At 47.9% G+C, this 19,958-nt stretch overlaps 2 protein-coding genes across 2 annotated transcripts; one reads left to right on the top strand and one right to left on the bottom strand.

Moving 5' to 3' along the window:
- Positions 1-203: 203 nt before the first annotated feature.
- Positions 204-4,503, top strand: LOC119294967. Its single transcript, XM_037573281.1, has 2 exons — positions 204-503; positions 4,138-4,503. Exons 1-2 carry the CDS (start codon positions 349-351, stop codon positions 4,211-4,213), a joined length of 231 nt encoding a protein of 76 aa, XP_037429178.1. The 5' UTR covers positions 204-348; the 3' UTR covers positions 4,214-4,503.
- Positions 4,504-8,416: 3,913 nt separating this feature from the next.
- Positions 8,417-19,291, bottom strand: LOC119294966 (BEL1-like homeodomain protein 4). The gene is made up of 5 exons (XM_037573280.1): positions 18,961-19,291; positions 17,325-18,699; positions 15,533-15,918; positions 14,369-14,429; positions 8,417-9,473 (listed from the first exon to the last, which is right to left on the bottom strand). Exons 2-5 carry the CDS (start codon positions 18,630-18,632, stop codon positions 8,931-8,933), a joined length of 2,298 nt encoding a protein of 765 aa, XP_037429177.1. The 5' UTR covers positions 18,633-18,699; positions 18,961-19,291; the 3' UTR covers positions 8,417-8,930.
- Positions 19,292-19,958: the final 667 nt, after the last annotated feature.

Raw genomic sequence — 19,958 nt, 5'->3', positions numbered from 1 at the left:
TCTGCTAGGCAGAACATTTAATCTAAGACGTTGATCTGGCTGACAGATTATTGATGTAATATAGGCGATAGGATGTGTTTAAGTCAATTTGATCGGATGGTTCTGCTTATCCTGTGTACAGTTTGTTGTGTGGCTTTAGACAAACACCCGTTTGCTCTTTTAATAGTAGTATAGATATAGAAGAAGTATAGATAGGTGGGCCCAGCTCAGCTGGATCTTGCGAACAATTCCAGAATCTGAATTATTCAGCCTCCCACACGATCCAGGAAGGCACGAAGTGCAGGCAAAGGGGAATTCCAGTCCGGCCGCCGCCACGACAGACCGGACCGGCGAGAGCGAGAGACGGAGATGGCGCTCACCAACTTCATCGTGACGGCGGCGGTGGTGGGCGGGGCGCTGCTTCTCTTCACCACCGACGTCCGCAAGTCCGGTGCTGTCTTCCGCCGCAACGCCCGCCAAATCCGACAGTGGCTCGAGGAGGACAACGCCTCCGCCGCATCCAAGTATCGCCACCAAACCGCCCGTTCTCTTGCTTGCCTCCCTGCTTCTGTTCTTGTTCTACTTAGGACTTAGATGTGGATGCTGATTTTAGCACGCCTGTTTATTGGACTAGGGTTCGCCGTCTAGGTTCAAGCATGTTAGTCGTTTTAGAATCAGGGAGAAAAAGTAGATGTTTGGGTGATCCTGTTTTCCTACTGTCTAATCTTGGTGTAGCTGTTCGAGTAGACGTTCTTAACTAATTTGCAGCAACTGTTTTGAGGGGGGATTCTAGTCAGTTAATATTCTTGAGGCAACCATGCTGTGATAAAGCTGATTGATTGGTGGATTTGAATTCTGGGTGGCTAGGGGCATTGTGAGGAGCTAGGGACCAAGACAGATGAGGTTGATTTGTCTTGATCCTGCCAAAGAAATTTACTTCTATTCTGAAAAACAGAAGCATGTTTTTAGAAGTTCAGGGTTAAATTTCCAAATGTGAGCTTTATAGCAAAGCAAAGAGGATCAAGACAAGCATAGTCTGAGACTTCTCCGATCCACTTGGGTTAGTTGGTGCTCTTGCAAGCTTTTTGCCCTTTCAAGTGATTTTGCTGATTGGCCTGATATATCCAAAGGTTATACGTTAATGGCTCAAGGGAAATAATCAAATTAATGCTTTAGGAAATGACAACAATGATGTATTTCGTCATAAGTCTGTGGAAAGAATTCTAGATTCAGAAGTGTCCCCACATATTGTGCCACATCATCTAATTGGTAATAGCTGTCTGATTAACATGTTACCCACTGTCTCATTAACATGTTACTCACATTGCATTGCTAAAACAACTGGTACTCTGCTGAGTTTGAGCTGGGTTGAGCTAGGCTTTCGTTTATGTGGTTCTGTCTGGTTAGACTAAGCTAGATAAGGCTTGGAGGGATTTGTGCTGTCCCTGGTCTTTGATCAAATGTCATATTACTCTTGCAACACCACATGCTAAATACATGTTGGTGCCTACAGAAAGAAACACTCAATCTGTTACATTTATAAAGAAACTGTGTTTCGAGAAATTTCTGAATTATCACCTAAAATATTTCTTGTGCTCTATGGTTAGTATTTGAAATTTTTATCCACTTCAGTATTAACAATTAGGGATTTAAATTAACTCCACTTATCATACTTAAAATGAGCAATTAATCAGTGTAGGAAAAGATATGCAGCTCTCCTGCATGACCGAGAAAAAAAATGTGTAGGAAAAGTATGTATGACTGTACCATACACTTTGGCTATCTTAAACCTATTCTAATTTGTGGTCCTGATATAGTATTTTCTTAGGTCTTAGTTTGGCCTTTACCGGCAAATCTACATTTACACTCTGCATATGGCAACATATTTATGTAATTACACTGTGTAAGTGTTTGACTGGTCTCACTTCTTTGTTAACCATAATTATTGAATTATTTTAAGCTATCCTTTTAGCGAAAAACAGTAGGAAAGGCCCTACTATGCCATTTTATATTTTATAAAGGAGGGTTATATGTACCTACATATGGGATGGGAAAAAACCGAAAAAATAGTTCAATTGTTTACTAGCTATAAAACCCATGATTGCATTCCATCACTGAGGCTAGTTCTTACTCTGTTTTAAGCTACTTGTACATCAACTCTACTTACTTTTCATATAATTGCATCAGCTTGTAAAAACACATCTAAATATTACATTATCATGCTGTTCATGTTCTTTTTTGAATTGTTTGGGGGGGGGGGGGCTCCCCACCTGAATTGATCTCTTAAAGAAAATTTTGACCCAGTTTATAAGGTAGATCGGTTCAAAAACCAGACATGGCAGCCCAGATTATAAGTAAAACTAGGCCAAAAACCGCACAAGCGACGAAGCCTCGTCGACCACACAACACAAGGCTACAGCCGCACCGAACACACCCCCAAATCCGAAGCGCTGCTCCGACGCCCCCCGCTTGCAGGCGAGCCGCAACGTCGCACGGGATGAACGCCTTATAGCACTCGCTACATGAGACAACCGCCCGCAGATCACAAACGATGTGCCGAAAATCTGAGGCCGCTGCCTCGACGTACCAGCCAGACCGACCAGAAACCCAGATCACAAAGCAGCCGGCATCCACAAACCCAGATCACAAAGCAGCCATACAAACTGCCATGAACCAGCCTGACCAGAAAGCAGCACCAAGAGAAGAGAGATTGCTGCACGGTGATGCGCATAGGCAGCACCACCGGACCCCAAGAGGCATTGGCAGCCGAGCACGATGACCCGCATTGAACATGAGGACATGGATACACCAGCGATGCCTTCAAGAAGGGAATGGATACACACGAGTTCCGTCATGGCTGAGCTTTCGCTCGAATCGTTGTCCAGCACAAGTAACCAAGAGATCCAGCAGCCGAAGCCTGCTTGGAGTAGTATCTCCACGGTGACGCCTTCAACAAGAAAGTAGTGCCACGGATGCTCTCGAGCGACTCCGGAGGCACTGCCGCTGCCACCCAAAAACTTCTTCTCCACCACCATGGTTTTTGAGTCGCTGTATAGTCGCCGAATAATCGCCAAGTCGTTTTCCAAAAATCAGGGCGACTCGCGACTATACAACGACTTTCGTCGACTATACGCTGAGCTTCAGGGCTCGCGGCGACTCGCCAAGTCGCGACTCAAAAACCTTGCCCACCACCAAATCCCTCCACCGCTGGAGGAGGCTGATTTACGGTGGACGGCGGGGGCGGGGGCGTCTCAGCCGGTGCCTCTCTCGTTTCCTTGGCTCTCTTCCATCAGTCTCCTCTCCCCCGACCCTCTCCACCCGGCTTCTTGTCCTATGTCGACAGCCTCAAATCCAGTCCGCCCTCGTGTGCAGCCTCCCTTGGCCCGCCGACGCTGCAGGTTTCCCGCGACCTGGGGCCGACGTGCGGAGGTGTCGGGCGCGTCCTTGCAGGCTGCAAGGATGCCTCAGCCTGTTGCCGCACGCCTCCGGCCCGTGCCTGGGGGCGTCAGTGAGGACGACCGCGTCCCGGCCTTGGCTTCTCTGCTGCGGTGCTGGTGCACTCCTGGAGAAATTCAAGCTCAAATCCCTTGTCCGAGCCGACTGTCGCGGCATGGATGCACCGCTAACCTCCATGGAGGCGTGGCTGTGGAGTTGCACCTCTGCTCTCACCGTTCAGTCAGGCCTCATGGAGCTGCTGCTCTGCAAGACCTTGCTCTACTCAACCCGAGGTGCCTGTGCCCCGACAGTGGCCATTCTGCTTCGGCCTGCTCAGGTTTATGTCTCCAGGAGAAATCCTATGATTTAGTATTCCAGATCGGGCGACGGTAGCAGGAGGCGGCTTGAAACAAGAGAGATCATGCAGTTCATGTGTGATGTATCTGTATGCTACTCTTAGTTGGCCTTAAATCATTTTTCGGGACAAATAGTTTGCTTTGCAGCAGCATGCAGCAAAAAAATAATAATAATAAAAAATCCTCGTTCCTCCTACCACATGATGTGTTCCGGACAATGCCATCTTCACCTAATTATCGAGATGATCTTACTGAACTAATGGTCATTGGTTAATATGCATAGCATTTGTTGTACTTGGGTTGTTTAGGAATAATAGTTCTATTTATTGTTTACTGCAATTGATCGTTAAATTAAACAATGCTGCAGGTCTGCAAAAGAAGCAGTTCCACCTCCCAAGAAGCTGGATACAGAGGTTCCCAAGGACAAGCCAAAGGATCACTGAAATGGACAACAAAAATATGTTTTCATTCTGAGAGAAGTATGTTCAGCCAAAGGAGCACTGAAATGGACCGCTGGATCGCATAGATATAACTTTTGTCGAAGTTAGTCAACTTGTTCTACCCTTGCTGAGTGATAGAGATCTGTAGCTCATAAATACATGCATGACGAATATGTTTCCATTTTGTTTCGAGTATTTTGGCGCCTGTGTAGATGCAGAATAAGAAGGGAGCAACCAATTGGCAGTTTTTCTTCACGGCAACCTAAATATATAGAGCTCTCTTTTAAGCCTTCTGATGACGTGTGGATGTTCTATCCAGTCCATAGAGGAGAGAGTTCCTACATGGTATCTTCCAATATTACTACAATCATCCATCCATAATTGACGCTATAGACCAGGTACTGCCTTGAAATGTTACTACAATTATCCATCCAAATTGCAGTTTGCACAGCTGCCGAGCTGTGGTTTGTGGGCGTCCTCCAGATCAGTTTGAACTGTGGTTCATGTATCTTGTCATAACTGATTGAACAAATTATGGAGGACCCTCGGCTCTTGAGATCGACACGATGACCTTTGATTGGTGGAGAAGTAGGGGCAGCAGAGCAGACGTACCCCTCCCTAAGGTTTTTTTTTTTTTTGAAAAGGTGAGAAGCAAGGACTGCAGTCCAGTCGAGGCCATGAGTGAAGTGTCCATCGGAGCTGTTGGTTTCAGCTATAGGCCTGCAATGATCACGGCATTTGTTGGGCAGCAAAGGTGTGCATGATCCCAGGATGATATGTATTGATATGGACAAGACCCGCACGTGAGCGGTGAGATGAGGCTGACCGTCGTGGCAGGGATACTGTTGGAACAGCAAAATCTGATGAACTTAAAGGCCGTCGTCGGCACGGAGCAGAGGACTTGTCCTTGAAGCGGCGAGTTGCGCACAGTGAATCGGGTGGCTCTGGCTCCACAAGCACGATGTTTGACTAGATGATCTTGCGGTCAGAAAAGCTAATGTTTAGCTAGGTTGCCAGGGCACTTACATTTGCCCCTTCGTTTTTTTTTTTTTGAGGCAAACTTGCCCCTTAGTACTCAGCTAGGGTAGTACTATCAGTGTAGGTTAAGTTCTTAGTGTAGGTTAAGTTCCAGGCTTTCCCTCAACAGTGACATCATCACTGTGCGCATGCTGCAACGAGAAGTTGACATCATCACCTTGCACGCGCGCCCTCTGCCCGACACCTCGATCACCTTACTACGTTGAGCTCGCTTCGTAAACAGCAGGGGAAAGAACACGTATAGTACTACTTCCTCCGTTCGTAAATATAAGTCCCTCGGAAGAGCTCGGTGGTCCTGATTCGGTGCAGGCACCTTACCATCCTCCAGAACTTTCCCGCTGTCCGGGCTTCATTCCCAATAAAATATTTAGGACTACCTCTCTCGGTCTGGCAACTAAAAGTTCAGGATTTCCAATTCCTCGTGGACAAGGCCGCTTCCAAACTTGTTCCATGGGATGGGAAAAATATCACAACCATTGGTCGGGCTGCCCTTGTCAAGTCTGTACTATCTTGTCCACCAAGCATCCTCCACAATGTCAACAAGCTTCAGAGAGCTTTTCTTTGGGCGGGGACAGATAGGACTACCGGCGCGAAGTGCAAAGTTAATTGGAAATCTGTATGTCGACCGGCCGAATATGGAGGTCTTGGGGGGTGCTAAACACTCAAAAAATTGCAAGGGCACTTCGCTTGCGTTGGCTTTGGTTCGAATGGAAGGAACCCACCAAGCTATGGGTTGGGACCGGCAACCCATGCGACGAGATGGACAAAAATCTTGTCTATGCTTCAACGAGCATAATCGTTGGCAACGGTGCGCGCACGCCCTTCTGGGACTCCCCTTGGGTGCGGGACCGCAATCCAAGAGACATCGCACCGCTTATCTGTGCCGCTTCCTCTCGGAAGACATGGAATGTTGGGGAAGCCCTCCAGGATGATGCTTGGCGTCACAAGATCAAGGTCACTCCCAACTTCACCTTCGAACATGTTCGACAATTTATTGAGCTTTGGTCCACCATCCGCGACTTCCCTCTTGAGGTGCACGCCGAAGACGACATTGTGTGGAAACACACAGAGAGCGGGATTTACAGTGCCAAGTCCGCCTACTTGTCCCAGTTTTTTGGCATGATCCGCTCACCCATGGAGCTTGCAGTGTGGAAGGCCTGGGCCCCGCCCAAGGTCAAATTTTTCGCGTGGTTGGCCATGCAAAATAGGGTATGGACTGCTGACCGGTTGGCAAACCGGGGGTGGCCCAATTGTGGGCTTTGTCCTATTTGCAAGCGCGTGTAAGAATCCATCGACCACCTCGTCTTCGGATGCCGGTACACTACTAGACTTTGAGAAATGATAAAAGATTGGCTCCAGCTCGAAAGCATCAACACTTCCACTTGGCACTTGGCACGGTCAGCCAAAGAGTGGTGGATCGGGCTCTCCGACTCTACCATACCGAATAGGAAGGCCATGGCTACCCTCTCTGTGCTCACCTTTTGGACAATCTGGAATGAAAGGAATGCTCGCATCTTCGAACTCAAGAGTGCCCCACCAACGGTTCTACTAGCTAACATCAAGATTGAGGCTCAAACTTGGGTCACGGCGGGTGCAAAGAAATTGGGATCTATCATGTCGCGAGAGTAGGCCTCTTGTAGTGGTGTTGTAACATGATGGGTGTTGTAACACAAACATTAAACTCCTTTTCCCCTCTTAATTAATGAATGAGACAAGTCTTTTGCCTTCTTTCAAAATAAAATAAAATAATATAAGTCTCTCTAGAGATTTCAATATGGACTACTCTCAGAGCAAAATAGATGAATCTACACTCTAAACTATACCTATATATATTCGTATATAGTCCATATTAAAATCTTCTAGAAAGACTTATATTTAAAAACGGAGGGAGTACTATGTACGAGCAGAAGAGTTTTCCTCCTGCTGCAATTAGACACCAACCGTCCGTCCGTCCATCGGCAACCAGTGCCGATCTCCCCCCTCCATCCATCACACGAGCGGCTCGATTAACCACACCCCAACCATCCATCACTGGATTTTTTTTAAAAAAAAACCATCCATCATTGACCCGCTGTCCTCGCGGCCGGACCGGAGGAGATGGGGCGACGGTTCTCGGACGGACGGGTGGACCGACCGACGCATTCATTGATTGATTGATCCGCCTGCTTCCTCTGGCAACCAAATCTACGTCCCTGTCGCCCGTCCGTGCCCAGCGAGCGAGCGAGCGAGCGGCCATCAATCAACCACAATTTCTCGCATTAATGCACCCGAACCCAATCATGCCGGCGTCGCGTCCACGCAGTAGTACGTACGCTCCCGCCGTACGCGCGTCCGTCGATCGGCCGGCACCGTGCACGGCCGGAGCCGACGGCGGCCCGGGCCGGCCGGCGATCTTCGGTCGGCTCACACAGCGTGTACGCTCGCTCGCGCGTTTTAATCTGGACGTGCAACGGTGGGGAAAAGACTCCGGCCACCTGAGCGTACGCTGCTCCGTTCCTTTCGAAATTTCTGCTCTTTTCTCCGTGCTCGACGGTGGGGAAAGATTGCGTCCGTCCTGGCGGTCCTAGCGTACCTACCGACTGTACCGCTTTCGTTTTGGTTGCCAGCCCCATGCATGCAGGCAGCAGCGTCTCCCTTCAGCGGTTGCTTGCTCCATCGATCAGCTAGCCACGATAATTGAGTCCATCAGTGAACAACTTAGTTCCTGTTGCTAATTAATCACTTCAACTGGATACTTACGAACTGATGATTGATCAATACTCCCTCTGTAAACTAATATAAGACGTTTTAACTCACTAATATTAGTTTATAAAATGAGTAATTCGCCAAAAAAAAGACGATGATGATTGATACGCCCGACCGACAGGTGCAACCAACCCATGTCTACTTAGAAATACTACTGTACTGCAATTGATTGTACCAATCCTGTAAAAACTAGCAGCAGTTGCTCTTGATACATGCTATTTTTAACAGAAAACTTTCCCCGACATGGCATCAATTGGATTCCCCAAAAGGTGGGTCAAAATCAAAAGAGCCACGCACAAGTTGCAGGTACATATGCCAGCCAGCCGTGAGTGAGTGACCACACTCTTGTACCGGGCCAAGTGTATGCATGTACGTACTATGCATCTCTTCTTCTTCTAGCCCACATGCATATAGCCATGTGTGTATGTCCAGATATTTACCAATATATGCATTCATCCATGTATGTATGTATGTATGTTTCTCTTATGTTTAGTTACAGATGGAAAGGAGAAAAAATTGGTACACCAGGACTAAAACGGACAAGAAACAGAACATGGAACAGAACCGGAGAACCAAAAAAAGAGGTGACTAAAACAAATCTATAACATACACTTCCTATCTTTCTTTTCCTGTATACAGATTTTCCTTAGCCCCCCCAACAATAATGCCTACCGAAAGGAATTAATCTAGCTAAATTAAGAATCATCTGAGGAAGAGGAAGAAGAAAATGAAGATGATGATTTGTCTCGTATTAATATATTCCCATCCCATGCATTCCACCACCTCCAGAGACACCATGCAAGTTTATCTCTCTAGATCTCTCTCTTCTCCGGTGCTTTCTTTCTTTCTTCTCTCTTTGAATCTCCTCAGTGCTCCAAATAATGCAATGCATGCATGAGCCATGAATGAATAATCAAGATATATGTGTGGGTAGGCATCAACAACCATTGTAGTCTCTCAAGGAGAACCGGCCGCTGCCGTCCGGCCCCTGGTTGCCGGCGCCGGCGTGCTGCAGGCCCAGCGTAAGCGACACGTTGCCGGAGACCGAGCCGGTCGTGGCGGGCCCGTACCTCATCCTCACCCCGGGCTCGAACCTCCCGTACAGGTCGTCCGCGGCACCCACGTGCGCGTCGCCGCCAAGGAGCTCCGCCGGATCAAGGCCGACGAAGGCGGCGTCCGCCACCGAGGGCCCCGCGCCGGGGTCGAGCTTATGGGGGTGGACGCCGGACATCCCGTGTTCTTGTTGGCCGTACCTGCCGTCGCCGTGCTGCATTACTACTTGCTGCTGCGGGTGCTGATGCGCTCCGGTGGTCGTCGGGGAGTGCAAGTCGTCGGCGCCAGAGGGGTCGTTGCCGGACTCGGGCCCGCCTCCGCCGCCGCCGGCGGAGGAGCCCTCGAGCTCCTTCGTCTCCTGCTGGTACATCTCCTCGATCATGGGCTTCCACAGCCGGACGCGGGCGTTGATGAACCAATTCGAGACCTGGAGTTAATCCAAAAGAAATTTACCAGAGGAATTATTGCAGGCATAGGGAGGGTCCATAGAGCAGTGGCGCCATGCGTGCATGCATGCATGCATGTGTGCAGCGACGTGTAGGGTAGCTAGCTATAGCTGCCTTTGTTTAGCAGTCCACATTGTCATTTTCAGTTTTTACCCAGCCCTTATTTGTCCTGTTTCGTTTCTATCCAATGATTTCGTAGTTCCTCTGCAACATGATTTTTATTATAGTACTAGATGTTTATGCATGTACTGTCTCTGCCCATGATTAAATGGTAAACGGAACTATTCGCAAAAAAATGGCAAGCAACTCTATCATACTGCCAGGCTCTCCTAACATTATTTCTTGACATGTATGCCACTGGAAATTAGATAGAAAAACATGCTTAAAACTAGATTTCTTGCTCCAACTATACATCTATAATTCCTGGATAACCATTAAAAAAAATCCTTCTATGCATAGCCTCCCATATTTTTTAAAATACTACATACGCAACAGTCAGTGCATATTGTTAGAAAAACCGAGAGACATTTTAGAATAATCACATAAACTCGTACCGGCTTTTTGAAGATTCAATGGGCAGTTCTAAATAATACAAACAAAACAACAACAAATTTTAGCACTAGATCATGGACTTGCATGACCCATCCAAATAACGAAAAACTAATTCTGACGACAATTTTTCATTTCAGTGATCTTACTTTCACTTTACTTATCAGTCTCCCCACTCACATATATCTTAGTTTTTCATTGGATCGCTAAAATGCTTTTGAAAGGGCAAGATCATGCCAATTTAGGTGTGAATTCTACATGGCTTTTGGATATGCGATGAGTCATAAGAAATATTGCGTTATGTCCTTAGTTATTGGGTTGAACGCGCATAATGCCAGATACATAATAGTATGCTTTGAGTAAGATGAGCTAATTTTCTCACTGGAGAGTCACACATTATCATGACAAAATGGCTAACGTAATTGTATAGGTCGCATGTATATGTTACATCAAACATTTTTTGGGTGGGTTAAAGCAACTAGTTCTATTGATACAAATTTGCACTAGTTGGAATCATATTAAGTCCAAAAAATATCCGTTGAAAACAAGATGGACGGTTTAAAATTCGACCATAACTTGGTAGCAGTGGGACCAGGTCTATGGAGAATAGATAACTTAGTGCATTTTAAAACATGCATATATATTATTGAAACTTAGGGATCCATTTTGGAATCTATTAGTTCTGGTGAGTATTAAAAATAATTTTTCTTTTGCTATTTTTGTGGTACTAGAAATTGTATATTCCTCGGTCCTGCAGTTTATTTATCATTTTTGTTAACTTTGTGTTGCTATCTCATAGTTGCAACCTAAGTGAAAAAAAGGGTTTTCTATCTTAAAAAGAGGTCGTTAACTTGTTAAGTACCCCAAGGCTCCTAGCTACTTCAATTATTTGTATAGCGAATTTGGAGAACAAAGGCAGCTAGCTAATGGTCCACAAAAAATTAGATAAACTGAAAGAGACCAGATTGAGCGTGTTGCTTCAAGATGAAGCCACATGCAGTTGGGCAGTTGGTCGCATAGAAAGTACTGTAAGTTTAGTTGCATATTGATTAAGTGTTTGCAGACGCATACACGATTTCAACAATGTTGATGTAATCAAAGCCTTAGAAAAAACAACAATTAATTGACTGAGAAAGTTAGACCGGATGATAAATTTAGAATCAGAGATTCTCCGTCTAAATCAAAGTAGGTTCACCAGTCAGTTTCTAGCTATACGTTTTTTTCGATAAGGTTCTAGCTATACGTGAACAAGCTAGATGGGTTGCTTGGAATAAACGATGTACCTACTGGCCGGAGCCGGACATAATAAAAGTGTATGTAAATAAAAGTACGGTGCTAACTAGGGGAGGAGTTAATTAGATCCTAGATTAGCTATACTCTTATTCAGCATGACAAGTTTGACAGTCACCGTCAGTTGACTAACCACATTCAGGTTTTATCTGGATGAAGGGTTTTCCTATGTGAATCTTTGGGAGGGTAAACCTATGTAGAGCAAGATCGATTAGCATGCACTGACTCTTTTTTTAAGAGTAGCATAGACCACAGGTTTACATGCACATAGTTTGTTCACGAGTCCCGGAAGGGGTAACGCGCGACAAAGGGAGCTGAGGAGGGACAGGGTTTGCGTTGTCGCATTGGGCAAACACCAAACGAAATTTTTTGTACCAAGAGGGCCATGGGTTAATTAGGACATGCATGAGGGGGCACCTGTGAAGGGACCACGTCCAGGAAGATACAAAAGAGAGAGATAGATGAACTGAAAGCTACGCAGATTCTCCAAAAAACTGAAAGATAAAAGTAAGCATATATACGATCGAACAGCAAGAATATTGGGAGTACCCTTCGAACATATACATGCCTAATATATATGTGGACAAGCATACGCCGTCGAAAATACTGCAATAAACCCGCAAAATTAAACATGGTATGCATTGAAATAGATAGTATTGCATACCGGTGGTCCATACATATGAGATGTATTAAATATAAATTAATCTGATCAATTTATCTTGAAATTTACATTCACTAGTAGTAATGATGTCAAAATGGACTAAGTTCACTAAAAAAATCAGTTTAAACCGACTTTTTTTTTACTTTTGATTTAACATGCATGGGTATTTTCATTTAAATGTTCCAGAAATTATTATACTTTACCAGCATTTGCTGGGACCATTTTGAGTGCGTGGAAAAATAGAAACATCTTGTTGTGCAATTTAGATTTTAAAAGAAGTGGCATTAGAGATTTATCTCTCAATGTATTACTGAATTTTAATTTCTCTAATTTATTGTCACACATAATATATGTTAATTATACTATTATAAATATCCATAATCCTATATTATATCTAAGCAAGCAATCCCATTTAAATGCACATCCAAATCATCCACATCATCAACTGCATGCAACCCTTCCACCTTCCATTTTTCAATTTTCACCACATGCAAGCCCTCCACATCATTAAGCACATGCAAGCCCTCCACATATTTTTTTTGAGTAATAAATAATTGAACTTGAATGTCACATGGCAATATAACATGCATATCCACCCTCCATTTACCTCTAGGTTTTCTACCATTTATACAATGAGAATGTGGTGCAATACTATTATATTCTAATTGTAATGTTGATAATTTTATTTCTGTAAATTTCTACATCAGTGCGTGGTGTGTTATCTAGTTATCAAAAAAATTAAACCGCAATATAATAATTTTAAAAAACTTTTGCACTATGAATTTTAGTAATAGGGGGAAAAGGTTCAAGTCATGGTAACATTCAAAATTAAGCACAAGAAAAAAAATCCTAAGAAAAGCAAAGTTGCATGCCATAACACCCCCCAACCCTCCTAAGCCTTTTCACACACAATTGGCTGTCAGACACCCGCCGACACCCAATTTGATCACTCATCATCGTTTTTTCTTCTAGAATTACACTTGAAATATATGTAAGATTGTGCTCTTCCAAAGCGTACATAAATCGAGCAGGGCCATGGTCAACACACTTTGCAGTCATGAGCTAGTGCACGATGCTCGCAAGTTGGCTGCGAAGTGAGTTATTATCAGGCTATGATCCAAGGCTAAAGGAGCGAAGCCTAGCTCATGTCACCAATGGGACGAGAACAAGCCATGCACTAGGCCCTTAGGTCACGAGGCGCTCGGCCGTTTTCAGATCGCACCAACAGGGCAGACAAAGTAATGAGGCATGCGCCAATCGGAGTAAGCCTACGGGAGCGACTTGATATTGGTTTGCACGTGCTCAATCGAGTGTGGCCAGCCTTTGGCGAGACTAACTATGCACATATGTTTTTGTTAGAATGGAAGTGTATGTTTTATCTTTCAGAAACAAATTGGCATTCAACCATTGCTTAAATAATGTAGAACATTATAATGATTTTTCCATACACAACATTGTCTAGATTTATTTGGCTAAGAAAGTACATGTGTATTCTCCATATTTAAATTGTGCATACTATACTTAGATTGAGTATTTAGGCAGTAAAATCTTCTCAGAGTATCTATTTGAGAAGTTTGTACAATTTATGGGTAATATAGTATATGACTCTTCTTATTGTTCCCAAAATCACATTATGATTGGGTTACCATGATTGCTAAGCAACTAAAAACATTAACCAGATGCCATAAGTCTATGCGAGTGTGAAGCTATCAACTTTTTTAGATACTAGCCATTGATCTACCGCGCACTTGGTGGCCTTTCTTCTTCTTTTGTTTCAGGCATGTTGGCATGTTGGTGCTGCTGCCTCAACAGACTTATCTTTATTTTCCTAGCACTTGAACTTATTGTATGAACTTGGGCCCTATTTGGTTCATAAGTCTTAGGACTTTTTTTAGTCCCAACTTATAAGTCTCAAGTCCCTAAAAAGTCCCTACATGTTTGGTTCCTAGGACTTATAAGTCCCTATAAGACCATATTACAACTATAAGTCCCTATAAGACTCTCTTTGAGAGTCTTATTTCATAAGTCCCAAATGCCTACTTTAAGTCCCTATAAGTCCCTCCTGTTTGGTTTAGATGGGACTTATAGGGACTTTTTTAAGTCCCTAAACCAATAAGTCCCTGGAAACAAACACCCTCTTGGTGTTTGTTTATATATATAAAAAACAGGGTGAAAATCTGTTTCGAGAGCTTTTAGATGCCGGAAGAGAGACAAAAATGTGAAACCAATCAAAAAACGAACAAAGAGCACAATCAGGGTATGGTCAACAGTGTAACATCCCATGCGCATGCAAGAAAAGTCTGTGAAGATTCCATGTATATGGTGTATATGCATGCATGCATGCACAGTGTGGTAGAAAGTGGTACAATTACAAACCTGGTTCCTGGACAGCCCCGTCTGCCTGGCCAACAGGTGCTTATCGGCGTCGCTTGGGTACCTACGCACGTTACGACGAAGCCACGACATCAGCAACAGCAAATACTCCATGCAAAATACAAAACGGACTGATCATTAAGGCTGCATGCACTCCTTCCTGCCGGCCTGCTGCCTCACTGCACAAGCAGCAGCAGCAGTGGCACCGAGCAGCAGGAACAGCACCACCACTGCGGGCAGCAGTGCACTGTTCAGCAATCATATACGAATTATACGTGCACTGCCCATATGAGCAACATATGCCTTGTTCTACCTACCTACGGATGCATGCATGCATGCACGCATAAACGGCAGGAGCCAAAAAGGAACGGGTTCCTAGATGAATATGCTCTGATCGATGGATCATCTTTTGATCTCTCGCGGAGTCGCAGAGCATGGCAATGGCGTCGTGCACGATCGTGCACAATCGCAGAGCAAACTTGTAAAGCAACTTATTAAGGGCTGGCAAGCTTGCCCATGCTAGCTGATGCTACATGCAGAAGCCAGAAAAGGCTCCAAGGAATGAAGCAGCAGGTGATGTCAGGGCAGGGGGCGCTATAGCTGAAGCCTTTGCGCGCGCGTGAAGAGCTTTTGAAAAAAGATGAGCAGAATTCCTGACAGCCAGTATCCAGCCCTGCTGCAGGCACTAAAAACGGGCAGGGGCAGTAAAACTGGGCTGGGGGGAAAGTTAAATTTCTGCAATCATGGGAAAGTAATCCGGGAGAGGCAAAAGGGAAGGAATATGCACAGTGCCCGGCATGGCGCCTGTCCCTGCCGGTTTTAGCGTGGATCTCGAAAAAAATTACTGCTTTCGCGAAAGCAGTGCAGCAGCGCATCAGCTAGCAGCGAACGAGAGAGAGGGAGAGGGAGAACAAAGCAGAAGCTGCCCGTGATGAGTGCAGTCCTTGTACGTAGTACCCGTACCATGTCGACGGACGGCATGCATTCGTCGACCCCATGCATACCTAGAGCATATTGCAAATTCCATGCCAGGCTAGCTATATCCTAGCCAGAGAAGAACAGTCGACTGGCCTCGGCTCAGCTGCATGGGCATGTACCGACGTAGGAGTAGTACGTACGGAGAGTTAATAATGGTACTCCGGCGAGAATTGGGATGATGGTACGTACGGGTGTAGGAAGTGCTCGAAGAGCCAGGAGCGGAGGATGCTGACGGAGCGCTCGGGGAGGCCGCGCTGGGGCCGCCACGCCTCCTGCTCCATCATGCCCATGTGGTGGAAGGCGCGCTGCTGCCGGAGGCTCTGGTCGATGGCGCGGAGCCGCGGTGTCTCCCCCTTGGTCAGCCCGGAGCTCGTGCCGGCGTCCTTCTCGCCCAGCAGCTCGCAGGTGTGCCGCAGCTGCGCGGCGATGGCGTCCTTGAGGCACCGGAAGTGCCGCGACATGGCCTTCTGCGCCAGCGCCGTGTAGGGCGTCGCCGCCCCGAACCCCATCACCGAGTCGAAGAAGTTCACCACCATCTGCATCTGGTCGCAGTAGTGGTTGTACCTCCGATCCACCTGTGGTACAAAACACGTACAATCTTTGAGCTAACTATAACCACACATTAATCCATCTTGAACTTCTGTAGATTAAATTAGAAAGAAGTAGGCATGCATTGGTCGTTTTACCCGATGGTAGGGATGAAAGTAAAAGAAAAGAAGAAAGAATAATAGTAGGCAGATCGACTAAGAGATTAGTAAGATGCATGCATGATCGTGGGTGGATTGTGAAGAAGAAAATTCAAAGTTACCAGACACGAAAGAAAGAAACAAACTTTGGGTGCGGGCAATTAAGACATGGGCATGGCGTGGCGTGTGTCGCTGGCACAATTATGAGCGGGAAATGGGTGGAAAGAACAAGCGGAGCCGAGGCCCACGGCCGTTTGGCAACAGCAAAGCCATGCGCAGAGGCATCTAACTTGCATGTGCCGATTTGTTCCTGTGCTGTGCTCGTGCTGTTGATCGCCTATCTCTCTTTCCAATTATGTAGCAGGAGTAGTAATATATAGTATCCGGGGACACATGTGAGCGCTACCTCTCGTACTTGCTCACTGTGCCAAATTCTAACAGCTCCCACACAAATCTACCTGAGCTAACGCATGCACCTATCCATCCATCTCCAGCCATTTTGTGTAATCCTTATTCTATATATATAACTAGCTACCCACATCGATCATAGATATATTTACTACTCGATTAGAATCATGAACTTTCACACACACTAGCTACTAAAGAGACTAGAGTAGTAGTGTACGATATTATATGAGAAAATTTGACGTGGTGACGTGACACAAATCATAGTCCAAATGCGTGTGTGGGGAAGGATGGAAATATAATAATACCAACGGGTGGCCGTACTCTCTTTCCCTTCGTGGGGGGAAGATATGGAAAGAGAGAGTCCATGCAAGCAAGCATAAAGAAATGGAGGCGATGAATGCCGCGGCAACAGCTGCTATCACGGCATTGCGGCACCAACAACCGCACAAAAAGAAAGAAATCGGATCGTGGGATGGATGGATGTTACTATGATTGGAGACTCATATCCCCCTTGGAGTTCGCGTCGTGACAATCCACCGAAAAGCTACCCCTGGCTGCCGCAGCCTGCGCTCGCTGCCATTGGCGGCCGCCTCGCTGTGCATGCCACGTCGTCCTGGTCCGAGTGAGTGAGTGACTGAGCTGGTGGTAAAAAAAAGACAGGAGCCAGTTCGTTCGTTCGTTGGTTCTGAAGCAGCTGGGCGGCCGTACTGGCTACCCAGCCCTACCGGCCAGCTACCTACTGTCTGTTGCACTTGCACCTACCTAAACTTTGCCGGCGCCATGCCGCCGCGCCGGCCGGAGCTACTGTTTGGACACCACCACCACCATGCATGCATGAGAAAGAGAGAGGGGGAGGGAGAAGTTTGCGTGTGTTTGTGGGTACGTGCCTCGTCGAGCATGGAGATGAGCTTGGCCTTCTTGCGCTGCTGCTCGAACCGGTCGGCGGGGGACAGCTGCGGGGGCTCCCTGGACGCCGACGATGGCGACTGGCCGGCGCCGGAGCTGGAGGGTCCGCCCTTGCTCGCGTTAGGGTTCGATGAGGAGCCGCCGGCGCCGCGCCCGCCTCCCTTGATCGTCTGCCCGCGGCCCACGCTGCAGAACTCGTCGAGGAGCTCCTGGGCCGCGCGCGTGTACTTGGAGTTGCGCAGCACGCCGGCGACCCCGGCGGGGCCGTATCCGACGTGGAGCTGCTGCCCCATCGCGCCGACCTGGCCGTGCAATGCCATCGGGAGCTGTTGCACCGACGGGGCCTGCTGCTGCTGCTGCTGCTGTCGGTTGAAGTAGAGCACGCCGTCTCTCACCCTTAGCTCCTCGGCCTGCTTCGCCATCTCCAGCTGCTGTAACGACGGCGATAGAGAGAGTGAGAGGCCCTGGCCTTCCACCACGCCGGCCCCGCCGCCGCCGAACGAACTCGCGGCGTTGCCGTACGCCTGGAACGCCTCGTGGTGCTGAATAGCCGACTGCGCGTCCGAAGGCGGAGGCGACGTCGGCGACGACCTTGACTGTTGCTGCTGCTGAGGGTTCATCAAGAAGAGCTGCATCGCGGCGGCCGGGTCGGTGGCGAGGCCCGCCATGCCGCCTTGTTGCTTCGGCGAGGACGTCTCACCTAATAAGTTTGCCCCGCCGAGGACCACGCCAGCGCGGCCAGGCCCGCCGCTGCCGAACCAACCGCCGTCGCCAGGCAAGCCGGCTACTACCGCTCCCGGCGCCTGCTGCCGGAACCCGAAGCGGTAGTTGGCGTTCATCTGGCTGGCCAGCAGCTCGGTGGCGGATGGCCCCGACGGCGTCTGGGCGGAGAAGTTGAACATCTCGGCGAGCATGTTGGAGGCGCCGGCGGCCGCGGCGTGGTCGTACATGGCGCCGGGCTCGACGTGCTCGTCGCCATCGATGGGGAGCAGCCCGTGGGCAGCGGCGGCGGCCGGGTCGAAGCCCTGGACCCTCATCTTGTCGCGTCGGCTCTGCTGCGCCACGTGGTGCTGCTGCTCTTGCTGCTGGTCGTGGTCCTGGCTGGATCCCGGGCGGTCGAAGCCATCCGAGGAGAAGCCGTAGACGCCGCTGCTGCCCTGGTGGAATCCCTGGGAGTGGGACATAGAACTCGCCGTGGCCGGCCGGCCGCCGTAGATCGCCGCACTGCTCTTGGGTGTGCTGCTCACGTGCTGCGTGGTCGCCTGACACGGTGGCGCCGCTATTCCCATACCGGCGGCGCCACTGTCATCATCGTCGTCGCCGGCGCCAAGAAAAATCCCCTTCTCCCGCAGCGACCTGAGGCAAGTTCATCGGCAACAACCGCGCGCGGCATCAGAAAAAGGAAAAAAGAACCCAACAAAGAAAAAGAGATTAAGAATCCAAAACCACAGAAAAGAACTTCAATCAAACAAAAACAAAAAAGATCTCAATCTCTTTCCCAAGCTCCACAGCACGCAATCGAATTACGGATGAACAGCACGATCGAATCGACGCGCTGGCTAGCAAGCTATCAAGCTATAGCTAGCAAATACGGCTCAGCTTTTGCGTTTCACTCACCTAAGATGAGGAGGAGCACATCGTTATCTTGTCGAGGGAGTGAAAGGCTTGCCTCCGAGAGACCTCCTCTCCATCTCTGTCTCCGCTTGTCTCCCTCCCTCTCGAAATCTCTTTATCTCCCTCTCTCTCTCTCTCTCTCTCTCTCTCTCTGGTGTGAGTGACTATCTCTATATTTTTTTCCCTTGTCCGGTCGGGCGCAGCAGCAGTTCTTGGTCGCCCTGTGCAATCGCCTTCTGAAAGGGAAGAGCGACGCAAAGGGGGAGGGCGGGGAGGCTAATATACAGCCCGGCCGGTGCACCTCGCATATATAAAAAAAAAGAGCTGCTGCTGCTCTGCTGCTGATCCCTCCTGCCGCCGCCGCTGCTCCGCTGCTGCTGCGGATGATATGTATCGGAATTGGACAGAGCCCGAGGTTAAGGGGAGCGCTGGCTCTTAGGAAAACGTCGCTGTTGTTGCTCTCTCTCCTTTGGTATCCCCCCCTCCCCTTTTTATTCTTTCTTTCCTTGCGCGTTTAATAATCAGCGTCGTTGTTGTGCTTGTGGTTAAGTTATTATTTGCTGGTGCTGCTGATGTCGTACCCTTGTTTTTATTTGTCTCCCTCCCCTTGCTTTCTCCCCTCCACCCTTTTCCCACTCTCTACTACCACCGTCTTACCACTCCTGCATCCGTTTCAGCATTAACTAATTATGTATGAAGGGAGCAGTGTCGAAAATGTTCTTATATTACCAAAAAAGGGTTTCCTTCCGTTTTGTATTCCAAAGCAACCAACACCGAGTACAGATAACGCTGTGGCGAGCAGCACAACACACCAAGAAAAAGAGAAGAAGAAACAAATGCCAACCACGGCAGCTCCGCAAAGCGCAGATGACCCGCCACCGCGGCGCCCACTGAAGACAAATTACCACAGACCGAGGCTCCGATCCGCCACGTACCAAGCAGCACCTCCAAGAAGGAATGCGACGCCGACGACGCTGCTGCCGGGACGAGTCCTCAGGTTT

Source organism: Triticum dicoccoides, chromosome 4B (genome assembly GCF_002162155.2).
Source record: "Triticum dicoccoides isolate Atlit2015 ecotype Zavitan chromosome 4B, WEW_v2.0, whole genome shotgun sequence".
Lineage (NCBI taxonomy): Eukaryota > Viridiplantae > Streptophyta > Magnoliopsida > Poales > Poaceae > Triticum > Triticum dicoccoides.
The sequence above is the reverse complement of the archived record's forward strand: the minus strand, read 5'-3'. Positions and strand labels throughout refer to the sequence as shown.